General features: G+C 41.8%; 1 protein-coding gene across 3 annotated transcripts in view; it reads right to left on the reverse strand.

The window, feature by feature from the left end:
• Window positions 1-7,418: 7,418 nt before the first annotated feature.
• The window catches only part of LOC121296813 (ras-GEF domain-containing family member 1C-like), an 85,613-nt gene continuing 74,279 nt past the window's right edge, over window positions 7,419-18,752 (reverse strand). For all 3 annotated transcript variants that reach the window (XM_041222635.1, XM_041222636.1, XM_041222637.1), the window contains 2 exons: window positions 15,842-15,914; window positions 7,419-8,081 (listed from right to left, as the gene is read on the reverse strand). In XM_041222635.1, coding sequence (XP_041078569.1) covers window positions 8,057-8,081; window positions 15,842-15,914 — 98 coding nt within the window. In that variant the 3' untranslated portion in view covers window positions 7,419-8,056. The remainder of the gene's footprint in view (window positions 8,082-15,841; window positions 15,915-18,752) is intronic.

Here is an 18,752-nt window from a genome sequence, read left to right on the forward strand (position 1 = left end):
AGGCTACCACTGTCGTGTTGTCCGTCCAGACCAGCATGTGTTTGTGCGCTAACTGCTGGCGAAAATGAGATAGCGCTAGGGCTACTGCTTGCAGTTCTTGGGCATTTATATGCACTTGCTGTCATGGGCCCTTCCACTGACCTTGTATTCCCATCGCATTCCAGACTGTTCCCCAGCCCAGGCTGGAGGCATCTGTAGTGGCAACTTCCTTTCTTTGAGGGGAAATCCGAGGTGCAGATTGCTGGGGCAGAGTCACCACTCCAGTGTCTTCCAGCATTGTCTGGACACTCGTACCAGCCAGTGTCCATCGCGGACCGGGTGCACCTTCAGAGTATTCACCCAAGCTTGAAGCGGGCGCATTCTCAGCAGAACCAGGAGAAGGATTCTCGAGGCGGCTGCCATCAGCCCCAACAACCTTTGAAACTTTTTGACCTGTAGAAGAGCATCCTCCCTGAATTGGGTGAGAGTGACTTCCAATGACCGAATCCTGTCTTCCGACAGTGAGGCAAGCATGCTCACAGAGTTCAATTTGATCCCCAGGAACACTGTGGAATGAGATGGTATGAAGTTGCTCTTCTGTTGAGTATGGAGAACCCTAACTTTGTCACATGATCTATGACCTGTCTGGTGTGCATCTCGGCGCGTGCTTTGGAACGCACGCAAACTAGCCAATCATCCAGGTAGTTCAAGATCCGAATATCCCGCAGCCTGAGTGGAACCAGTGCTGCGTCCATGCACTTGGAAAATGTGCGAGGCACCAGCGAGAGGCCAAACGGCAGAACGCAGAATACGTATGCGCTGCCTTGAAAGGCGAAGTGTAGATATTTTCTGTGTGCGGGACGGATCGGGACATGGAAGTAGGTGTCTTGCAGTTCGATCGATGTGAACCAGTCGCCTGGCTGGACGGACTGGAGGATACGCTGTGCGGTCAAGATGTTGAACTTCCCTTGTTTGAGGAACATGTTGAGGATCCTGAGGTCCAGAATAGGTCGGAAACCGCCGTCCCTCTTGGCCACCAGGAAGTACTTGGAGTAGAACCCGTTGAGGGCATCGCTTGGATTTACCAAGCGCATAGCTTGCTTTTGTTAAAGATTGGCCATCTTCTGTTGGAGGAGAATTGCGCATGCTGGTCCGACGTGGACACTCGCTTGAAGGGTGGAGGGCCTAAGCGGAATTGCAGAGCGTAACTGTGTCTCATAGTCGTTAGCACCCAGGAGTCCTGGGTGCAGCCTTGCCATGGATTGTGTAGTGGTCAGTCCGGTTGTGAGGGGGGAACGTGGACCTCTCAAGGCTCACATCCACAGTTGCTCTGAATGTCTGCCCTGGTGTTATAGGGGCATCCAGCAACGCAGCCTTCTCTGTCTCCACAACTTTGGCCTAGGTCAGCCAAAGATGTCGGCGGGCGTCCACCAGCACTGCCAGAGACCTCCCTGATGCCTGACCTAGCTCCCCCATCAGGTCAGTCACAACTCCTGTCATTGACTGAAGCTCCCTCCGCGTCTGTCTCTGTTGCCCACTCCTGTAGTCTTGCCGCCAACTGCAACTGGTAGAACACCAAGATGGACATGTTGTTCGCCACTCTCACCAACAGTGCTGCTGAAGCATATGGTTTCTTTAGCTTTGCATCGGTTGCCCTGCATGGCTTGGATGGGCAGGTAGGGTCTTTATCCCCTCTGGTGAAGGTGGACCATTGCACCAGCACAGTGACCTTGTCCCTGATGGAAGGGAACATGCCCAGGCTAGCTTCTTGGGCTCCGGCGGTGTACACTAGGGACTCCGCTGTTCTGGAGCCAGAGGGAACAGATGCTTGGTGGTTCCAGGAAGTGCGAACCCGCTCCACAAAGTCCTCACAGAGAGGAAGGATGTTGTGGGTGCCCTTTTAGTTTGAGGATTTGATTCTCCTTTCACTCCTGCTCCACAGGCCAGGGAACATCCGTGGCAACAGCTGTGCACTGCATCAGGGCACTGAACTCCTCCCTCTGAGATGAATGCGGGAAGGGCGATGTGGAGACCCCGGCTGTGGCCTGCCCGACCGAAGTGGAGTGAAGGAGACTGAAGTGAAGGAGAGCTCACCTGGGCTTGGGGGTCTAGGTGGGGCCGGGCACGGTGAATGGGAGTGGGAGAGCTGGGGCTGCTCGGTAGCAGGGGGCAGTCTCCTCTGAGCCTGCAGCAAGGTATCTAGCATGGTCTGCTGGCCTGAGCCAGCTCCTCAAAATGCTCTGCAGAGCTCTGGTGTTTTTCCAGAGAGGCGGAAGGGGAGCGCCTGTGTCTATGAGGAGGAGAGCGGTACCTACGTGGTGATCACCTCCCTCCCGGTGAGCACCCTCTCGAGTGGTACCGCCTCGGCGGTGTCCACTGCGATTCCGCAGAGGGGTGTTTACGTCTCCGCACTGGTGGTGGGGTAGGGGAGTGTGAACCATGGGTATGGGGGCGCTGCCTCGCCACTGTAGTAGGCGGGGTTCCGGAGGTCCTTTGAGAAGGGCCCTGGACAGCAGACCGTATCCTTACCTACCCCGAGGAATGGGAATCCACTGGCGAGAGGGCTGCCCTTCTGCGCCTGGTTCTATTAGAGAACCGTCGGCAAAGAGAGCACTCCGACTCTCCTGTCAGTGCCCTGGCTGCGTGATCCAGTCCCAAACACCGGACACAAGTAGTGTGCCCATTCTCCCTTGGGAGCTTTGCTGCACACTGGTCACACTGGTGAAAACCAGCGGAGGACCCTACAGAGCGCACTGTCATGGCGCGCGGGCGTTGGTGACCTTATCGGCGCCGAGATGGGGATGCACCAATCGGTGTCGGTGCCTAAGAAGAGCGCGGTGAGTGCCGAGCTGCGGTTGGTGTCGAGCTGTTGTAGCCGAGTAACGGCGTGGAGATCGGTGCTGAGGAGGAACGCGGTAAGTGCTAAGAGAGTCCTGAGGCTGAGTAGGGCGTGGTAGGCCTGAGCTGGATGGTAGCTGGAGCTGAGTCAATCGTCGTCAGAGATGGTGCTGTGTGACAGCGGGGTCACCCTACAGCAGCTGCCACAGTAGCTCACACGACTCAAGCACAGTAAGAGCTACCACTTAGTGCCAATCTCTGAAGAGGGGTCGAAACCAGCTCTATTCAGTAAAGTCTACCGAAGTGAGTCTAAGGCAACAAGCAATCTCAAAATACTCGTAAATAACGTAGCTTACCATAGCGAATCTGATTTGCAGGTTAGATACTCAATTTTCAGCGTTTTCACTGTGCAAATTTCCAGCACAAAGAGAGCGCAAAGCAATCCAGGTGTTGCCTCAGTGAGGTGAGAGAGAAAATGGCAATATGCAAGGACGTCCTTGTGAGGACGTCCCTCTTCAGCAGGAGGTGGGAGGGACTTCCTCCTCACAGCAGGGCCCTGATAGGGCAGCTTTTTGTATATATGCTCAATGATTGACGGGTCAGAGAGGCTCTTCCCGTTCGTTAATGGTTGTCATTCCACTTGAAAGGGAACATTAGGTTAATACCATAACCCTGGTTCCCTGAAAAGAATGTCAACCGGTCATTTTTGCAATCGCCTAATTTAAATGTTGTGCTTTTGTTATTTTCCACAGTAACTTAACAGAGATATCCTGACATGTTTTTTTTAAGCATAAAAATGAATACCCATTGCGGAGTGTACATGGACAGCAAGTCTTTCTGCCTGAAGTTCAGGCGCAAGTATTTCGCCAAACATACCACAAAGCATTTTGGGATATTGGAGGATACACATCCTCCAAATCCAACTAATTCCAACTAAATGGAACAAATATGAAAAATCCCAAAACGTATTGCCAACTTTATGAAACTGAACTATTCATAACTAAAAATCTTGAAACCTAGAAAAAAAAAAAAAAAAAAAAAAAAAAAAAAAAAACGGGTCAAAACGTTGGCCATCCTTATTCAATTTATTCAACTTAGGTCTATTTTATGAAAGACAAATACATATTTCCAGTATGACTTTACAGTGTCTACTTTCAGCCTCTTCCACAGTTGTTTTAGATTGGCTGCTGTACCTGGTCTCCTCTCAGGGAAGGCAAGATGAATTCTGCTTACAATGTATTCCATGCAGTTATGTGCTGCAGAATTGCTGTGGAATCCTTTCGGCCATCCTCCAGTTTAAATTAAATATTTTATACGCTCTATGAAATGAAGTTTTTGCTCCATTGTACCTGCCTTTGGGAAGCTTCTGTGACCCAGAATCAAGGTTTAACAGGTGCTCAGGGACTTCAGATATGTGAAAATTGCCACCAATCAGGAGCTCGGCTTGCCCTGTTTAGTAGATCTGTACCCATTTCTACCTGACAGAAACGGTACTTGTTCTGAGTAATAAATATAGTGGTGTTAGTCCCTCTTCCATCTCTCTTTTTAAACCCTGTTCCTAGCGATTTGAGAAACCCAAATCAAAATGTACTCTAACTCCCAGAAGCCACTGGAATTCCTCCATGCTTTGGCTTACCAATATGGTTCCAATCCTGGTTGTGCTGTGTTAGGGGTCCTCAGAGTGCTGCATCATTTCAGAATTCATAGGCTGGCCCTTGCTTTGCCTCCTGATTGGTAAAATACATTGCTTTGGGTGGGTAAAAGAAACACGTTATAGCAAACACGTATTTCTTTAAAAATATGACATGCAATACTACATTAGGTTAAAGAAAGTTCTCGGTTGCCATGCCTTATTCTCAGGACATTTGGTACACTTGCACTTCCTGGTTCATTACATCCCAACAGTGTCTTCTGGGTCAAAGAGTGTTACTGGCTGAAAGCATGTCAGTCAGTAGGAGAAGCTGGTTGGTTAATAACAAGAAAGAAGCCATTGAAGGTGTGGGCACAATTTCACTTTCCATATGAAATTACCAAGTGCAACTCTAACATGGCCCTCAAAACAGATTTCTTTAAATATAGTATAGACTCAACCACAGATATAAAAATAAAAATACTTTCATCTGTTTCTTTCAAAACTGCACATTCCAGACATGTAGTGAATGAAAGTGCACAACCATAGAATTATTTTCTAAGCTACAATCAATTTATGCACAACATTCACAAATAAAAAAGAAACAAGTATAAGACAGTTTACTTCTTTATTCACATTGACAGAGAAACAAAATCTCAAACATCTTGACGATAGTTCAATTGATTTAATTCACTTTACAAATTGTTTTTGAAATTAGTGACATTTCAGGCAAAACTGTTAAAACACAGTATAAAAATTACACATTTAGTATATAAATCCTATACACAGACAAGTTAGCATGAAGCAAGGGTGAAAGTGGTGGATAAAAAAGTACAGGAACTCAGGCAGTTTACCAGGGAATTGTAACATGGTCATCAAGGAATAAATACTACTGTTACTGAGGTCATACAGAAAAACAGAATCTTTCTAATTTGCTTTTTATTTCATAGATTCAATAGTTCAAATCCTACAAAACGTTACTGCTAAGTTACTGCTGTATTAATGTGCTACTACTGTATAACTAAAGCCAGACTGGGTAGTACCAGGTTTATTAGGCACCATAGTGTAGTTCTTCTAAGCACTACTGAGGTTATCCATCAAATTACTGAGTTATTAGCAGGTGTCAAATAGCACACGGTTAGTTGCAGTCTATAAATATCCAATTAGGATATAGTTTGGTAATATTAATGGGGTGCAACTATCCCATCAATGGCAATACAACATCAACACAGTGGTCCTGTACTAAAAGCCAATGGCAGCACAAGAGCAGCAGTGTATGAGACTGCTAATAGAACCATAGTTCTACAGTTTTTCATATACCAATAATAAACTGTCCAATATGCACTAGCAACCCATTGCAGTACAGGACTGTGATCTGCTAATAATATTCTTATAATAGTATCTCCAATGATGTTGAAAATTGTCATGTAGAGGACTACTTAATTCCAAAAAACTATGTACTTTTAAAGGGATGTAGTACAGAGATAGTACAAACTTAGTACCTATGCAGTATTTTTAGCAAGGGTATAAGAGGAGTGTCTATCAACAAGTTCCTGCTCACACACATCGCTAGCTCAGAGGTTACAAACAACAAGGGAGTCCATCCACCATCCCAACACAGCAGGATTACAAACTCAGGGGTTAATGTCAATAAATGACAGTTCAGGATTCATCTCACGAACAGCTATGAAAGTGGCTGGGTTCCTCATGCTTCTCTCAAGGTGCAGTTTGCGATGCACAATTAGTGCCCTATAGCAGGGGTTGCATGACAACTAGCAGAAAGAAGATGTCCAGTGTGGTTTTTGGATTAGAAGCAGTCTGTACATTGTGTAAGGCTTGATAACCTTATTGAATTGTGTTACAGTAAACCTCACAGTTTCCAAACACCAATGTGTTTGGATGGACTGAAATAAATCCTTGTGTACCCAGATACTATCAGTCAATTTATATCAAGCAGTTTGTTTATGTCAACATATCTGTTAGGAGTTTGGGGTGATTTTGAAGGCATCACTTAATACTGGGCATCAGCTTAATCGTGCATCTTTATTTCCATTGCCCGTGCTAACAGTACCATTATACAACAAAAACAGGAAGGAGAACAAAATATCCCCTTTTTGTTTACCTGTTAGAATGCCTGTTACAACTGGGCAAACAAAGTTTGGGAAGCCCTGCTTTAAGAGACAAACTCAACTGTACATATTAAATTCTGAATAAAAATAGCTACAGTTCCATTTAGTGGATTGTGTTTAAGTGTTAGTATTGGTAAGCATTTCAAATAGGTTATAATTTGCCAAAGAATGTAATCACATTCGTCATTACAAGCTTAGGGGTAGATTTTAGAAGGATCACAGAGGTATTACAATAGCGTAACACTTAAGGCAATAATGTTTGCATTTCAAATTGCTTTCTAAAAGCTTGCACCTTCTTGTTTGGCAAGTGTTATGTAGCTTGTGATAATCTAAAGCAAAGTCCAATGTCAGTTATCACAAAAAAAAAAAAAAATTGCAACTTTTATTTACTCAAACCTGCAAATGTGTTTTCCCACAAACCAACTACAGTAAACCTAAGGAGGAGAATTTAAAAAATATATGTATCTATATTACCTACTATTTCATTTTTATCAATGGTTTAGTTATGATATTAGATATATATATATAATATACTATCAATATATATATATATATAGATATATATATATATATATATAATATATATATAACATATAACTATTTCCAGCTAGTGTCAATTAAGAAAATCACATTCAATGTTACAAACCATGGGAAGTTAAAAAAAAAAAATCAATTCTACTAAAAACTCTCCTGAAAAAGGAGAAGTTAGCTCTGATCTGTGTTTCTTTTGAAATCAACACTAATTTGGTAGGTCCATATTTTACCCATGCTTACATACACAGTTTTACTACTTAAAAAAACAATATTTGTTCTCTGTTTTTACTGGGTCATGAACGGCAAAAGAAGGACAAAACCTTTATTTTCCTGCAAAGAATTCTCAGAGAAATAACATACAACTGAATATCAGTCTTTAAGAGTCTTCTTCTCCCATTTGGAGATCCTCTTTCCACTTCAAGCACTGACTCGTAGTCGTCTCCTGCATCTTAAGTCCAACTTGAATCCAGTAGTTCTGTTCCAATATGAGCATGGGCAAACCAGTGCCCATGTTATCAAAGTTACTATCTACATTTAAAAACATTTAACCATTTAGGAAAAAGAAACAATTGCCTTTGATGCAAATTCGGCATTCTGTAACATTGAGGCTGAATGTAAACAACAACAACGTCATCATCATCATCATCATCATCAACATCAACAACAACACAACAACAACAACAACAACAACCAAAAGATATCCAGTTTATGATACCTCAAATCACTCTGGGAGACGACAGTCCAAACATCTACAACATTTTTAAATACTTCACAAGAGCACTTGGCCCAAGAGAGCAGTATTTTGTTGAGGGCATCCAGTACAGACGTCTGCTGACGAATCCTTTTCACCATGGTTTAATAAAGTACCTAGGTCCCAGCTAGGCTCTCTCACAGTCTCTAGTGCAAAGAATGAGTCCCTTTTATCAAAGGTTTTGCAGTACTGCACTCATGTCTTCCCCAGGATAGTGGATCTAAAAGAAAAAATACAAAATAGAAAAATTCACACATGCCATTTTTGTACTTAATTCAGGCCTACAAAATTATGCAGCATGGACGGCAGTGGCATAGCAACAGATGGGCCACGGCCCATGCAGTTCACACACATGCCCACCCAAATCTGCGCCTATGTGAATGCCAAGTTTAAGTACATTTATACAAAAATAAAAGTCAACTGTGTGCCCCGAAGGCGGATGTTTAAGTTTAGGTCAAATAGGCTATTTTTTTTTAAACGCCGCAGTCTTTAGCCAATTAAAGCAAAAAAGTAGTCATTGTGATGCAATATTTGGGAGGGATCGTCCTCACAACGAATCACGTGCAAGCCACGTTTGATTCACAGCTTGCAAGGCAGTTGGCGCAGATCTGTTGAAAGCCTGTTGAAAAGTCGCTGACGTTTATTAGTAGCAGTGCGGCGGTCAACATGGCAAAATAAATATGCACACACTTTTAAGAGTGTTTTTTAGTTTAGTAGAAAGCTGACCGAATGCTGACAAATAGGTTAAAATTGCTGTCGTTTAAAGAGATATGTACGATTTTATGAGGGGTCTTTTCTAGGACTGCAAACCCCAACGCTTTATCCTGTATAAGGTGGAGACGAGACGAGAGGAAACTAACTAGGCAATGGTAATTGACTGACTCATTGCATTGTATTTAATAATTGCTTAAAATGTAATACTGTGTTCTCGCTGGTTTGATAACACTGCCTGTTTGACTTTTTAAAGTGCATTCACCTTGAATATATGTAAGCAAAAAACAAAAGTTGCTTTTGGATTCTTGCAATTTACAGTGAATTCATACTTTTATCAGCGCCATTCGGTTACTATGCAGGAGCAGGAGCTTAGCCTGATTTTTATGCAGGGCGACTTACAGAGGTAACAAGTTCGGGGATTTTTTTAGTTTCTGTTTGCGCTTTGTTTTGTCAAATGATATGGTTTTTGCATTTATTGTGCACAGTGTGTTTGTTTCTGTAGGTTGTATGCACATGTGCTTTGTATCTGTAGTGTATACGTGCAACTACTGTTAAAAACTTAATAAAATGGTTGCCTTGCTTCCCTCTGCACCATACATTTTCAGTCTTGGCTACTTTGCTCTGCTCAAACCCCGGGGAGATTTTAAATTGACTTAAATCATGTTTGTCATGTAAACTATTTCCTGTGACGTCAGACCTTTGGTATTTGCCATCTATTTGAAGTTGGGGCCCACCCAAATTTCCATTCCTAGTTACGCCTCTGATGCACTGTAGAGTCTTGCTTAGCCCAAGCCTGGTAATCCAAACTGACCTGTAATCTGAAATGTGCTGTCACAATGACATTCATCCTGATATCAGTTGTAGAAACTACAATTTTTATTTAAAAAAAAAAAAAAAGAAAAGGTTAGGTCCTAACTCGTACAGTACGAATCAGAAAGTGTTTACTGTACATGAAACAAAATTGCAATTATCTGCCATTCTTGATTCTAAAATGTGTTTTCTTAAATGTGTAATTTTGTAACATGAAAAGTTAAAGTCTTTGCCTGCATCGATAATTCCTGATTTTCATTACATGAGAGTAGCTGTTATGAACTTCATGCTAATACTGGACTCAGCTTTCGCCAAGATAGAATGAGAGTAGTGGTGGGGACCAACCAGTATGTATAAGGGTCTACTTAAATCACGGTAAATTTACGTATTTTTCACGGGTAGGTTGCAGAATAAAATTAGGATTTTGCGGACCTAAAGCCTAAAAAAATGGTGGTACTTGCTTCCTTACTAAAATAGAGTGCTGTCATTTGTTAAAGGCAAGCATGCAACATCCCCCTGGAGTTGACTTGCCCATACATTGAGACTGCATGTTCTGCATCCACTGAATTGGTATGAAGTGTAAGGCAAAGCTTTGCCAAGTTATACAGAGGTGGAAATCGATTAGAAACAACCCCAAAACTTGTTTACCCTGAAGGGCATCTGACATACTTTAATAAAGGCAGCACGTTCGTTGTCATGGTATTTGTCCCATCCAATAATTAATTTTATTAGTACCGAGTCAAAACAAAGAAAACGTGGCTATTCGGGTCTAAAATTCCAAACGCGAAAAAATTAGCAGCAGGTTGAAGCGAGGTGGCTGTGGTAGATCGTTTCAGTGGGCTACTGATTTAACTTGCAGACAGGAATACTTTTTGTCTGGGCTGACTTTCCAGTTTGGTTTCTGAAAGCTGTTTATTTTACATTCTGTTCAGTAGCACCTGTAGTAGCCTTTTGTTTAAAATGTGATTCTGAAACTAAATAGCGATAGATTGCATTTTCTCCAAAGACACATTAAGATATGCAAAACAATTACCTCCATCTTCATGTACAGTTTCTTTGGGAAATATCTTGACACAATCAATCACCGAAATATACTTTGCTTTTTTTGCTTTGTCGTCCATTTCTATTTTACCTCCAATGCTGAAAACTATATTTTAGCAACCTAAACCAAAAAACAATGCAGCACTAACTTTGTCCCACCCCCTACTGCACAGTACAGGTCAATTACCTTAGCCATTGGCATCGATCTGTTGATCTTATTACACCATTCTTCCAGTACTCATGCCAAGCATCACATCATCAGGTCATGATGCCAAATGAAGCGACCCTAGCTCAAAGCCAGGGTTTGAAAGCTGATCCTTCTCTGTTCCATTGTCCACAGGCCTCATCAATCAAATGCTGTTCCACATTCACCCATCTCATTTACTCTCCCTGCTTAGCCTGGAACACCGTCTTCACTCACTTCATCCTCTCCTCCTGCTTCTGCACTTCAGTAGCTAACAACTTCCTCCTTTCAGCTGGAGCTGCTCTGTGCCTCTCGGGGGAGCTGAATTGAGACCAAGGCCTGCTCTTCCCTGTTGTACTTGTCCCATTATATCACTGATAACTTTCTCCCAATTCTCACTACGTGTGCTACCTCTTACACACTCGTCACACGATTCCATCACTGTCATTTCCAGCTGAACCTTCACGCACTTGAATTCCTCAGTTAGAGCTGAGTCTGGGAGCTGCATTTTCCTTTTGTTGTAGAGTGCTACCCTGCTAAGGCATCGTGGAACTCCCAGCCATTTCCTAATGTATGAACTAATCAAGACTTAACAAATTAAAATATAAATTATAGTACGTTATTTAAACAGTTGTTATTTAAACAACTTTTCGGAACCCCGCTACTTGATCTTTAAGCTTGACTGGTGGTTCACTACTGTGGATGCTCTTCAGCTCTTGCACTGCGTGCTGTCTCACCTCTCCCACTCGGACTGTGTCCTTTCAATCCCCATCATACCAGCTCCCAAGACTCTTTACAGGACTTTCCGGCACTGTTAGAATGCTCTCATAATTCATTGTTTTCTATCTTCTACTCCAAACTTCTCACACCCATACGTGTAGATGGTATCCCTGAACCTATCCCGCTTCCTTTCTATGGTTTCACTGAACTTCTCCAACAAGCAGCAGAAATCTGTGTCAACTGTGTGCCAAGCCATTTTCTCAGAGGCAATTGGACACTTAGCCAGTAGCGTGCAGTGGGTTTACCAGTAGCGAGACGATATGAATGTAACATTAGACAGAGGTCGGCACTGGTACCTGAAAACGAGGTACCCACCGGGTTTTAAATTACCCGACATTACCTAGGTCCAGTTTTACTACCCGGGTATCGATTTATTCATTTGAGAAAATATGCTATTGATTATTTATTTATTTTTCTCAATAATGTATTCATATATCACAAGCCAGTACTTCGAGTGGCACTAGGACCCAGTGAAAAGACTAGCCAGCCTCCTGCCTTAGTTGGTGCGCAATGTATTATGGAGCGCTCTAAAGGTGCAAGCAAAATTAAATCAGTATGAGCTAACGGCAGTGTGCAGTCGCAGACCGTCATGCTATTTGAATACAGCATGACTTGAGCTCCACTATGCACGTGTGGCAGCGATGTCACTCAAAGAGCCAGGTACTGTTTTAATTGGCAGACTAGTCATGCAGAGCTAACACAGCATGACTTGAACATAGCACAAAGAATGGAGACACATTCTATATTCTAGTATTACCGCAACATTCTTTGTTTTCGGATTGGTCATGCAGTGCATGACTTGCATGCTTAACTGCATGCCACTGCACTTAACCTTTGGTTTGTGCCCACTAAGGATCCTTTCCCAGGGTGTAGCGCTGTGGGATTGGCAGGGAGAGCCGACTCCTCACTTCTTGGGCAGGGAGAGCACCGCTTTCGTACTTCATGTGTACAATATTTAACTCCTTTGCTCCTATTAATATATAGAGATACATATACATGTGTATAACTGTGACGGAACTATAATGTGTTCTGGTTGGAAATCTCCCTCCCGACCTGTGAGGGCACGAGGTAGCGAAAGAGAAAGTCTTTGGGCGGGCCGGCTGGACAGTTCACGTCTAGGGTCATGAAGTCAGTCAGCCTGGAAGAAGGCAAGACTCAGTTGCAAGAATGTATTGACCTGGAGGGTAAACGAGGTAGCAGCTGCAGGCAATAGAGACAGCTGCAACCGCTTACCAAGGGGTCATGCGTGATAGCATAAAGGGGCTGGAGAATCAGTAATCTTTTCCTTCGCTTGCGTTCGTTGTTATAAAGTGGAACGACCGTGTGAGACGCAGAGAAAAGCATACTTGAAATATTTGTGAGTGTTTTGTTTGTTTGTTTGTGTCTGTTTAAGTAACTGTCTGTGTTTGTATATCACCAGTTGGCTAAACAAGTATCCGGAGCTGGGCCAGCACTAAACCGGATCAACACTGCACTTACTGTTTAGAATTGTTATCACCCACCACGAGCACTACAGCACGCACCCGGACTGGTGACCGTGTATTGTATTATTGTGGGGCGGATAACGAACATTATTATTTTGGTTTGCAAAACCATTTCCATTATTTACCTCCGTGCTTTACACATTGGTGTGTACTGCAGGACAAAATAAAGCATCCTTTTCTAAACTGGATTATAATTGTCTGCCTGTGATTATTCCTGCACTGCATCACCTCTGCAGCTGTTCACTATCAGCAGCCACTTTGCCACAATAAGCAAAGAATCCCATAACCGTAAGAAACCCTTGAGAGATAAATAATGAAAAAGTGCCTGGTCTAGAATAATGAGTAAGAGAGGTGAAGGGAACCTGTATCAACGCTGTGCTGAGGTGTCAGTGTTTTACAATTAGAAGTAATAATTGAAACAGGTCTTACTTTTAGACCCATATATCAGAAATCAAGTAGATAAAATAAGCTAAACATTTATTTAAAACATAAAACTCAATCGCAACAAATAAATAAAGGGTACCTGTGGCCTTACACAAATCCTTTTTTGCAAACGGATGCACTTCTGTTTCAAAACATCAGTCTCATTTGCTCTTAAGCGGCTGCAATAGGAGGACAGTGACACAATCTGATTCTGGACCAAACCATTCAATATTTTCAAGATTTAATCCTTATATTTTATGTTTTCGTGAATAAGTTGTATGAAGGTCATGTATAATTTTGCAAGTGAAGTGATGTTATTTTGCATCGTAGTCCCCCAGTCAAACAGCGCAATATTGCTGTGCATTTATTAATATAGGTGAAGTTAGAGCTGGAACCCGTTATACATACACCATTGCGACTTGCGAGTTCAAGTTATGCAACTACTGTAGAGTGATAAACTGCGGTTCTGTTGAGTATATCGGGAAACGGGGACGGCAGGGGGGGCGTGGTAGGGATGAGGGCGGGGAGCGGTAGATAAGAATGATCCCTCACTTCTAAATACAGCACTACACCCCTGCTCCATTCCCTCTATCCTGCTAATGGATGTACTCTCGTCTATAACAGGGGTGTTGATATCCTGTAAATTGTAGTGTGCATCCTGTTGCTAAATTTGATTCAGATGATTTTGGTAAAGCATTCTGCAAAACACTGAAACACAAACCCTTGGGTATTGTTATGTTTGTGTTTTGATGTTTAGGTCTGACTGCGTTCCCCTCTCAAGCCAGGCCCCACACACAGTGTCCGAGTAGGCTGTGCCACAGACCTACCTGTTTTCAGAACTTTTCACACTTGAACTGGGGAGGGGGGGGTGGGGAGTGTGTGTGTTATGTTTGTGTTTTGATGTTTAGTGCTGACTGCATCCTAGCCAACTACTGTTTAATCTGTTTTGGTTTCACAGCAGTTGCGATTGAGCTACTGCTTTACGGTTGTTGTACAACACAGCATGTTGGGACACTGAGTCTAACTGCCGTAAGTTGGGTTGAAGGCACAAGAGTCAGAGCGAGAGTAATAAATATGTTGTTGTTGAACTAAGCATCTTCTGTGCGTGTTTATGTACATAACAGGTATGTCAGCTATCCTCATAGAAAATGTCCTAACATGCACAGGTTGAGAAAGTGGGGGTTCAAATAGAACATTATTAGTCTACACTGCTGCTAATACTCAATGTTGCAGCTCAGGTCACCAATGATTAATATTTGCTTTCAAATTGGGTGGCACTTCTGGCCCAAACATGTTAAAACAGCAGTACAGAACTGTCAAAACAAACAGAGCCATCAGGAGACTTTTTAAAAAAAAAAAAACATACAAACAAATAAACAAAAAAAACCAGTTTGTAACCTTTTATTAAGTTTCTCATACGTTTCTTCTCATTTTAGTTTCCCACACTATTTCCAGTGACTGGTGTGCAGCACATTCATCCTGCTGCACATGGATGTATAGTAGTAGTAGGTGAAGAATAGGCTTCCCTGCATAGGTGCTGAACTTTGTTGAAAAATGTGTGGGGCAAACTGAAGGCCTAACTGTAGAGTGTAGCAAAGCCTAACAATTAAGAAGCTCTAATAAACCAAGAAAACCTTGCTGTTCAATCTTTGTCAAGTTACTGTTTTAGTCATTGCAACCGCACAAAATTGGGCAGGTGTTTCAGCATAAAATGTTCAATATATACTTACTAAACGTGGATAAGTTATAAATACATGCAAGTAGCACCAAATGGTGCTCTTGCCACAACCAGTACCAATGGCATCTCTGCACAGTGCGACACCTAGAATTCCCACGTGCAGCTTATTAAAAGGTAAATGTTAAACAGAAAAAGAAAAGCAAGCACTGTTCTTTTAAAAGGTAAGTATCTCTAAGTAAGACAGTTCAAAATACTTGCCATATCAGATGCATTGGTTTACAATACAAAATAATAATTTTGAAGCAAAGGCAAATGCAAATATATATTTTTATCTGAATAAAACATTTTTTTCAACAGTTTAAATGTGACAGTATAAACCTTGCTTCGAATTTGGTGCATTATTTTATATCTTTAACAAAGGCTGACAGTGCGCAGAATGACGGAAAGGAGGGTAATGTAATGATCTTACGATTTCAGGTGCCTTTAAAGTAACATGACACTGTTTTTATACACAAGCTTACTTGTTAACATCTTTAACAATGCAAGCAAATGCTGTACTTGGTTTGACTGAATGAGCTGTACACAGCAAACCTCAAAATAAAAACTGAACATTAATATCAAATAAGAAAAATGACAAGTTTTTATTTAACAAAAAAATAGTGCAGCCTACTTTACTAAAGTAAAAACAGGCTTCTGTTATTTTGAAATCTGACCACTTCAGATTATTACTAGTGCTTAATAAGAGTAACACCTTCATCTGCCACCACACTTTACTGAGCAAGAAAGGGGAGGAGAACATGTTTCCACTGGGGACAGGGCTGCACTGTGAATATTCAAAAACTAAAACCGGTTTCAGTTTGTCTTACCTAAGTGATTTCCACCTGTCCTTTTCAACCTGATTTTCTGGGCTTTCACTTTCATAGGATGCCAAGTAAAGACCTAATAGAAAGGAAAAGGAACTTTATTAGAATCAGCTAGCAATCAGAACTACATATACAAAAATAATATATGTGTCTCAGGTACGTATCTAATATGATCCACATAAACATGGATAGATACTACATTACAACAGTTCTGTGACATCACTCTTTTAATTGATTAATTCTACAAATCTTCAAACTAAAAGTGGACGTGGGGAAGATATATTGTTGATTAATGAATCCACAGTCTGTGCTACAAATTCACAGAAAACTATTGATTCATTAACTAACACACAGTCAGAACAATTAAACAAAAACACGAAAACCATTTTATTATGCAAAAATCATTTCAGCAATTAGAAGACAGTAGTATTACACATTTTTAACCCTAACATAGAAAGGGCGTGCGATTTTAGTTTTGCATTTCATAATGTTAAAGCAAAGTAATACAATTGTACATTAACAAAATGCAAATGCAAAAAAAAAAAAAAAAGTTTTCATAATTACAAACTCACTCCCACATAAACATCCCCCTTCTAATTTTTATTTCACATTTCTGTCGGACAGGTTCTGAACAACAGCAATTTCATCATCACTTAATAAATCTCCACCAATCACACAGACTCAGCTTTTGTATTTTTTCATTTAATTATTATTCAAACAAACTTACAGCCCACTTACATTTTGCCCGAGTACTTCCTGAAAGCCAGTGGCTGGCAATTATATTTAGGTTTTCGCCTGTTTTAGGTTTGGTAAAAAAGTAATAACTTTACTTTGCCTAACAACACTCAGTGGATTATTTTTACAGATTCAATACTTAATTGTTGTTTATCCCGTATATTTCATTTCTAAATGGGCCATCTTTAGGAATTACACAAGAGTTTGCCATTAATGTAGGAGATAACAAAATAATTTCTAAAATTGTGTCTCTTCTACACTCACATTGCGTGCAGTTTTGAAAGAAATATGATATTACAATAAACATTTTTATTTTAAAACATGACACATGGTGCTTTTTTTGGGTATTTTTGTTACCTACAATTACTTTAGGCAACAATAACCTTATAATTACTTTGGGCCCCATTTATCCCATCCCAGTCTATTTCTGAAAGCAGTATACTGTGTTTAAGGACATAATAACGGTAGACTTATGAACAAGAGGATGTTGGATCCACCTGAAAAAGAATGAATCATTGTAAACAACATGGCTTGGAAACCCATTCCACCACTCTCATGAGGAAGTAGTTCCTTCCACCCAGAATTTCAATTCCAAAATGGTGTCCTCTGATCCTGAACTCTATGCTAACTTTGAAATCCCTACCGAGGTTTGATAGTTGAAATGACAAAACGCTTCCAGAGTGTCTCACAATGGTCCTTGTTTATCTGTTTTGATGAATGTAACAAAGTTTGGTATTTATTAAACTTTAAGACGTTTGTTAAAATATGCCAACAACAGCTGCAAAGAAGTTTTGTGAATGGGTTCAACAGTATATCCCAGACTCTGATAACTTGAACAATGCTCTAGTTTCACCACAGCTGGATAAGCGGTTCTTACACACACACACACACACATATATATATATATATAAATGTGATACACATGTACAGTATCTACTGTGGCAAAGTGGAGTTTATTTTTGCCACGTTCAGGACAGGTCTCCTCTCAGGTTTTAGCCTTAACACAGACCACAGGATTTCTCCTTCTATTATCTATGGCTTAATCAGCCTCAGGTGTTTCTCATTGATGACCCAATTATTCTAGCACTTATGTTATTTTCCCTGTGCATAACCACACTACATATACAGTATTCAACAAAGACAATAATACCTAACAATTTCCACTACATTAGAGTAGATGTTAAAACTTCATGCTGATTTGAACTCGGCTCTCGCCAAGATAAGCACCAACTAAGATGCAGGTTTACAGTAAACTAATGTGGTCCATCTGCATCTCCATCCATTTACGTTTCTTTCCATCTGATGATGTAGAGATCCTTCTGCCTAGTGTTGATGGCTGAAGTGTAATGCTGGCTCCAGGGATCAGCATATTTTGCCTCCCCAGCGCATCAGCAGACATAACGGCTGTGATGCTGGCTCTGGGGATCAACTGCAGTGTGGTCTCCCCAGTGAATCAGCATGACAGCCGTCTGGATTGCGCTAAGTAGGGTACATCTCTGGGGTCTTCTAGTGGGCACCTCCTGTCCTCTGTGTTTCGTCGACTAGCCCACGACACCTCAAGATGGCTCAACAGTAATTCTGGCGTCCCAGCATCACCCCCCTCCATCCCCCACTCAACTCAGCCCAGCTTATTTACCTGTACATCAGTGTTGCTTTCTTTCTATTGTGCTTGAGATCCCCATCCAGAATCTTTCCATCTCAACCACAGCCAGTTGCTACTCCTTTCTGCTGCTTCAAATAAGTTCTTCAATGTGCGACGCAACTCTCAGCCACTGAACCCGACATCTCTGAGAAACCGGGTTGTAGAGTGTGCCATAAATCATCGACAACCCACCTCCACTGGGTAAACTCGAACTTTCCATCCTCGCTGTTCCAGTTCAGCAGCTAGTTGAGCATATCGAAGTTTCTTCCTCTCATATGCCTCATCCACAGCATCTTCCCATGGTACTGTTAACTCTACCAGATGAACAAGGCATGCTGATCCAGACCAGAAGACAATGTCTAGTCGAAGGTTAGCGGTGGCAATCTCAAGTGGAAAAATAAGGCGTTGACCAACATCTGAGCATCTTCCAGTCTCTAGCAGCTTCCATTTCTCATGGGCGAGGCTTGGTTTTAACACCTTTTCTTGATGGTTGTGCTCGTGGACAGAGGAATATTGTCTTTTAAGTAAACCTCGTAC

The sequence above is a fragment of the Polyodon spathula genome, chromosome 22 (assembly GCF_017654505.1).
Source record: "Polyodon spathula isolate WHYD16114869_AA chromosome 22, ASM1765450v1, whole genome shotgun sequence".
Classification (NCBI taxonomy): Eukaryota; Metazoa; Chordata; class Actinopteri; order Acipenseriformes; family Polyodontidae; genus Polyodon; species Polyodon spathula.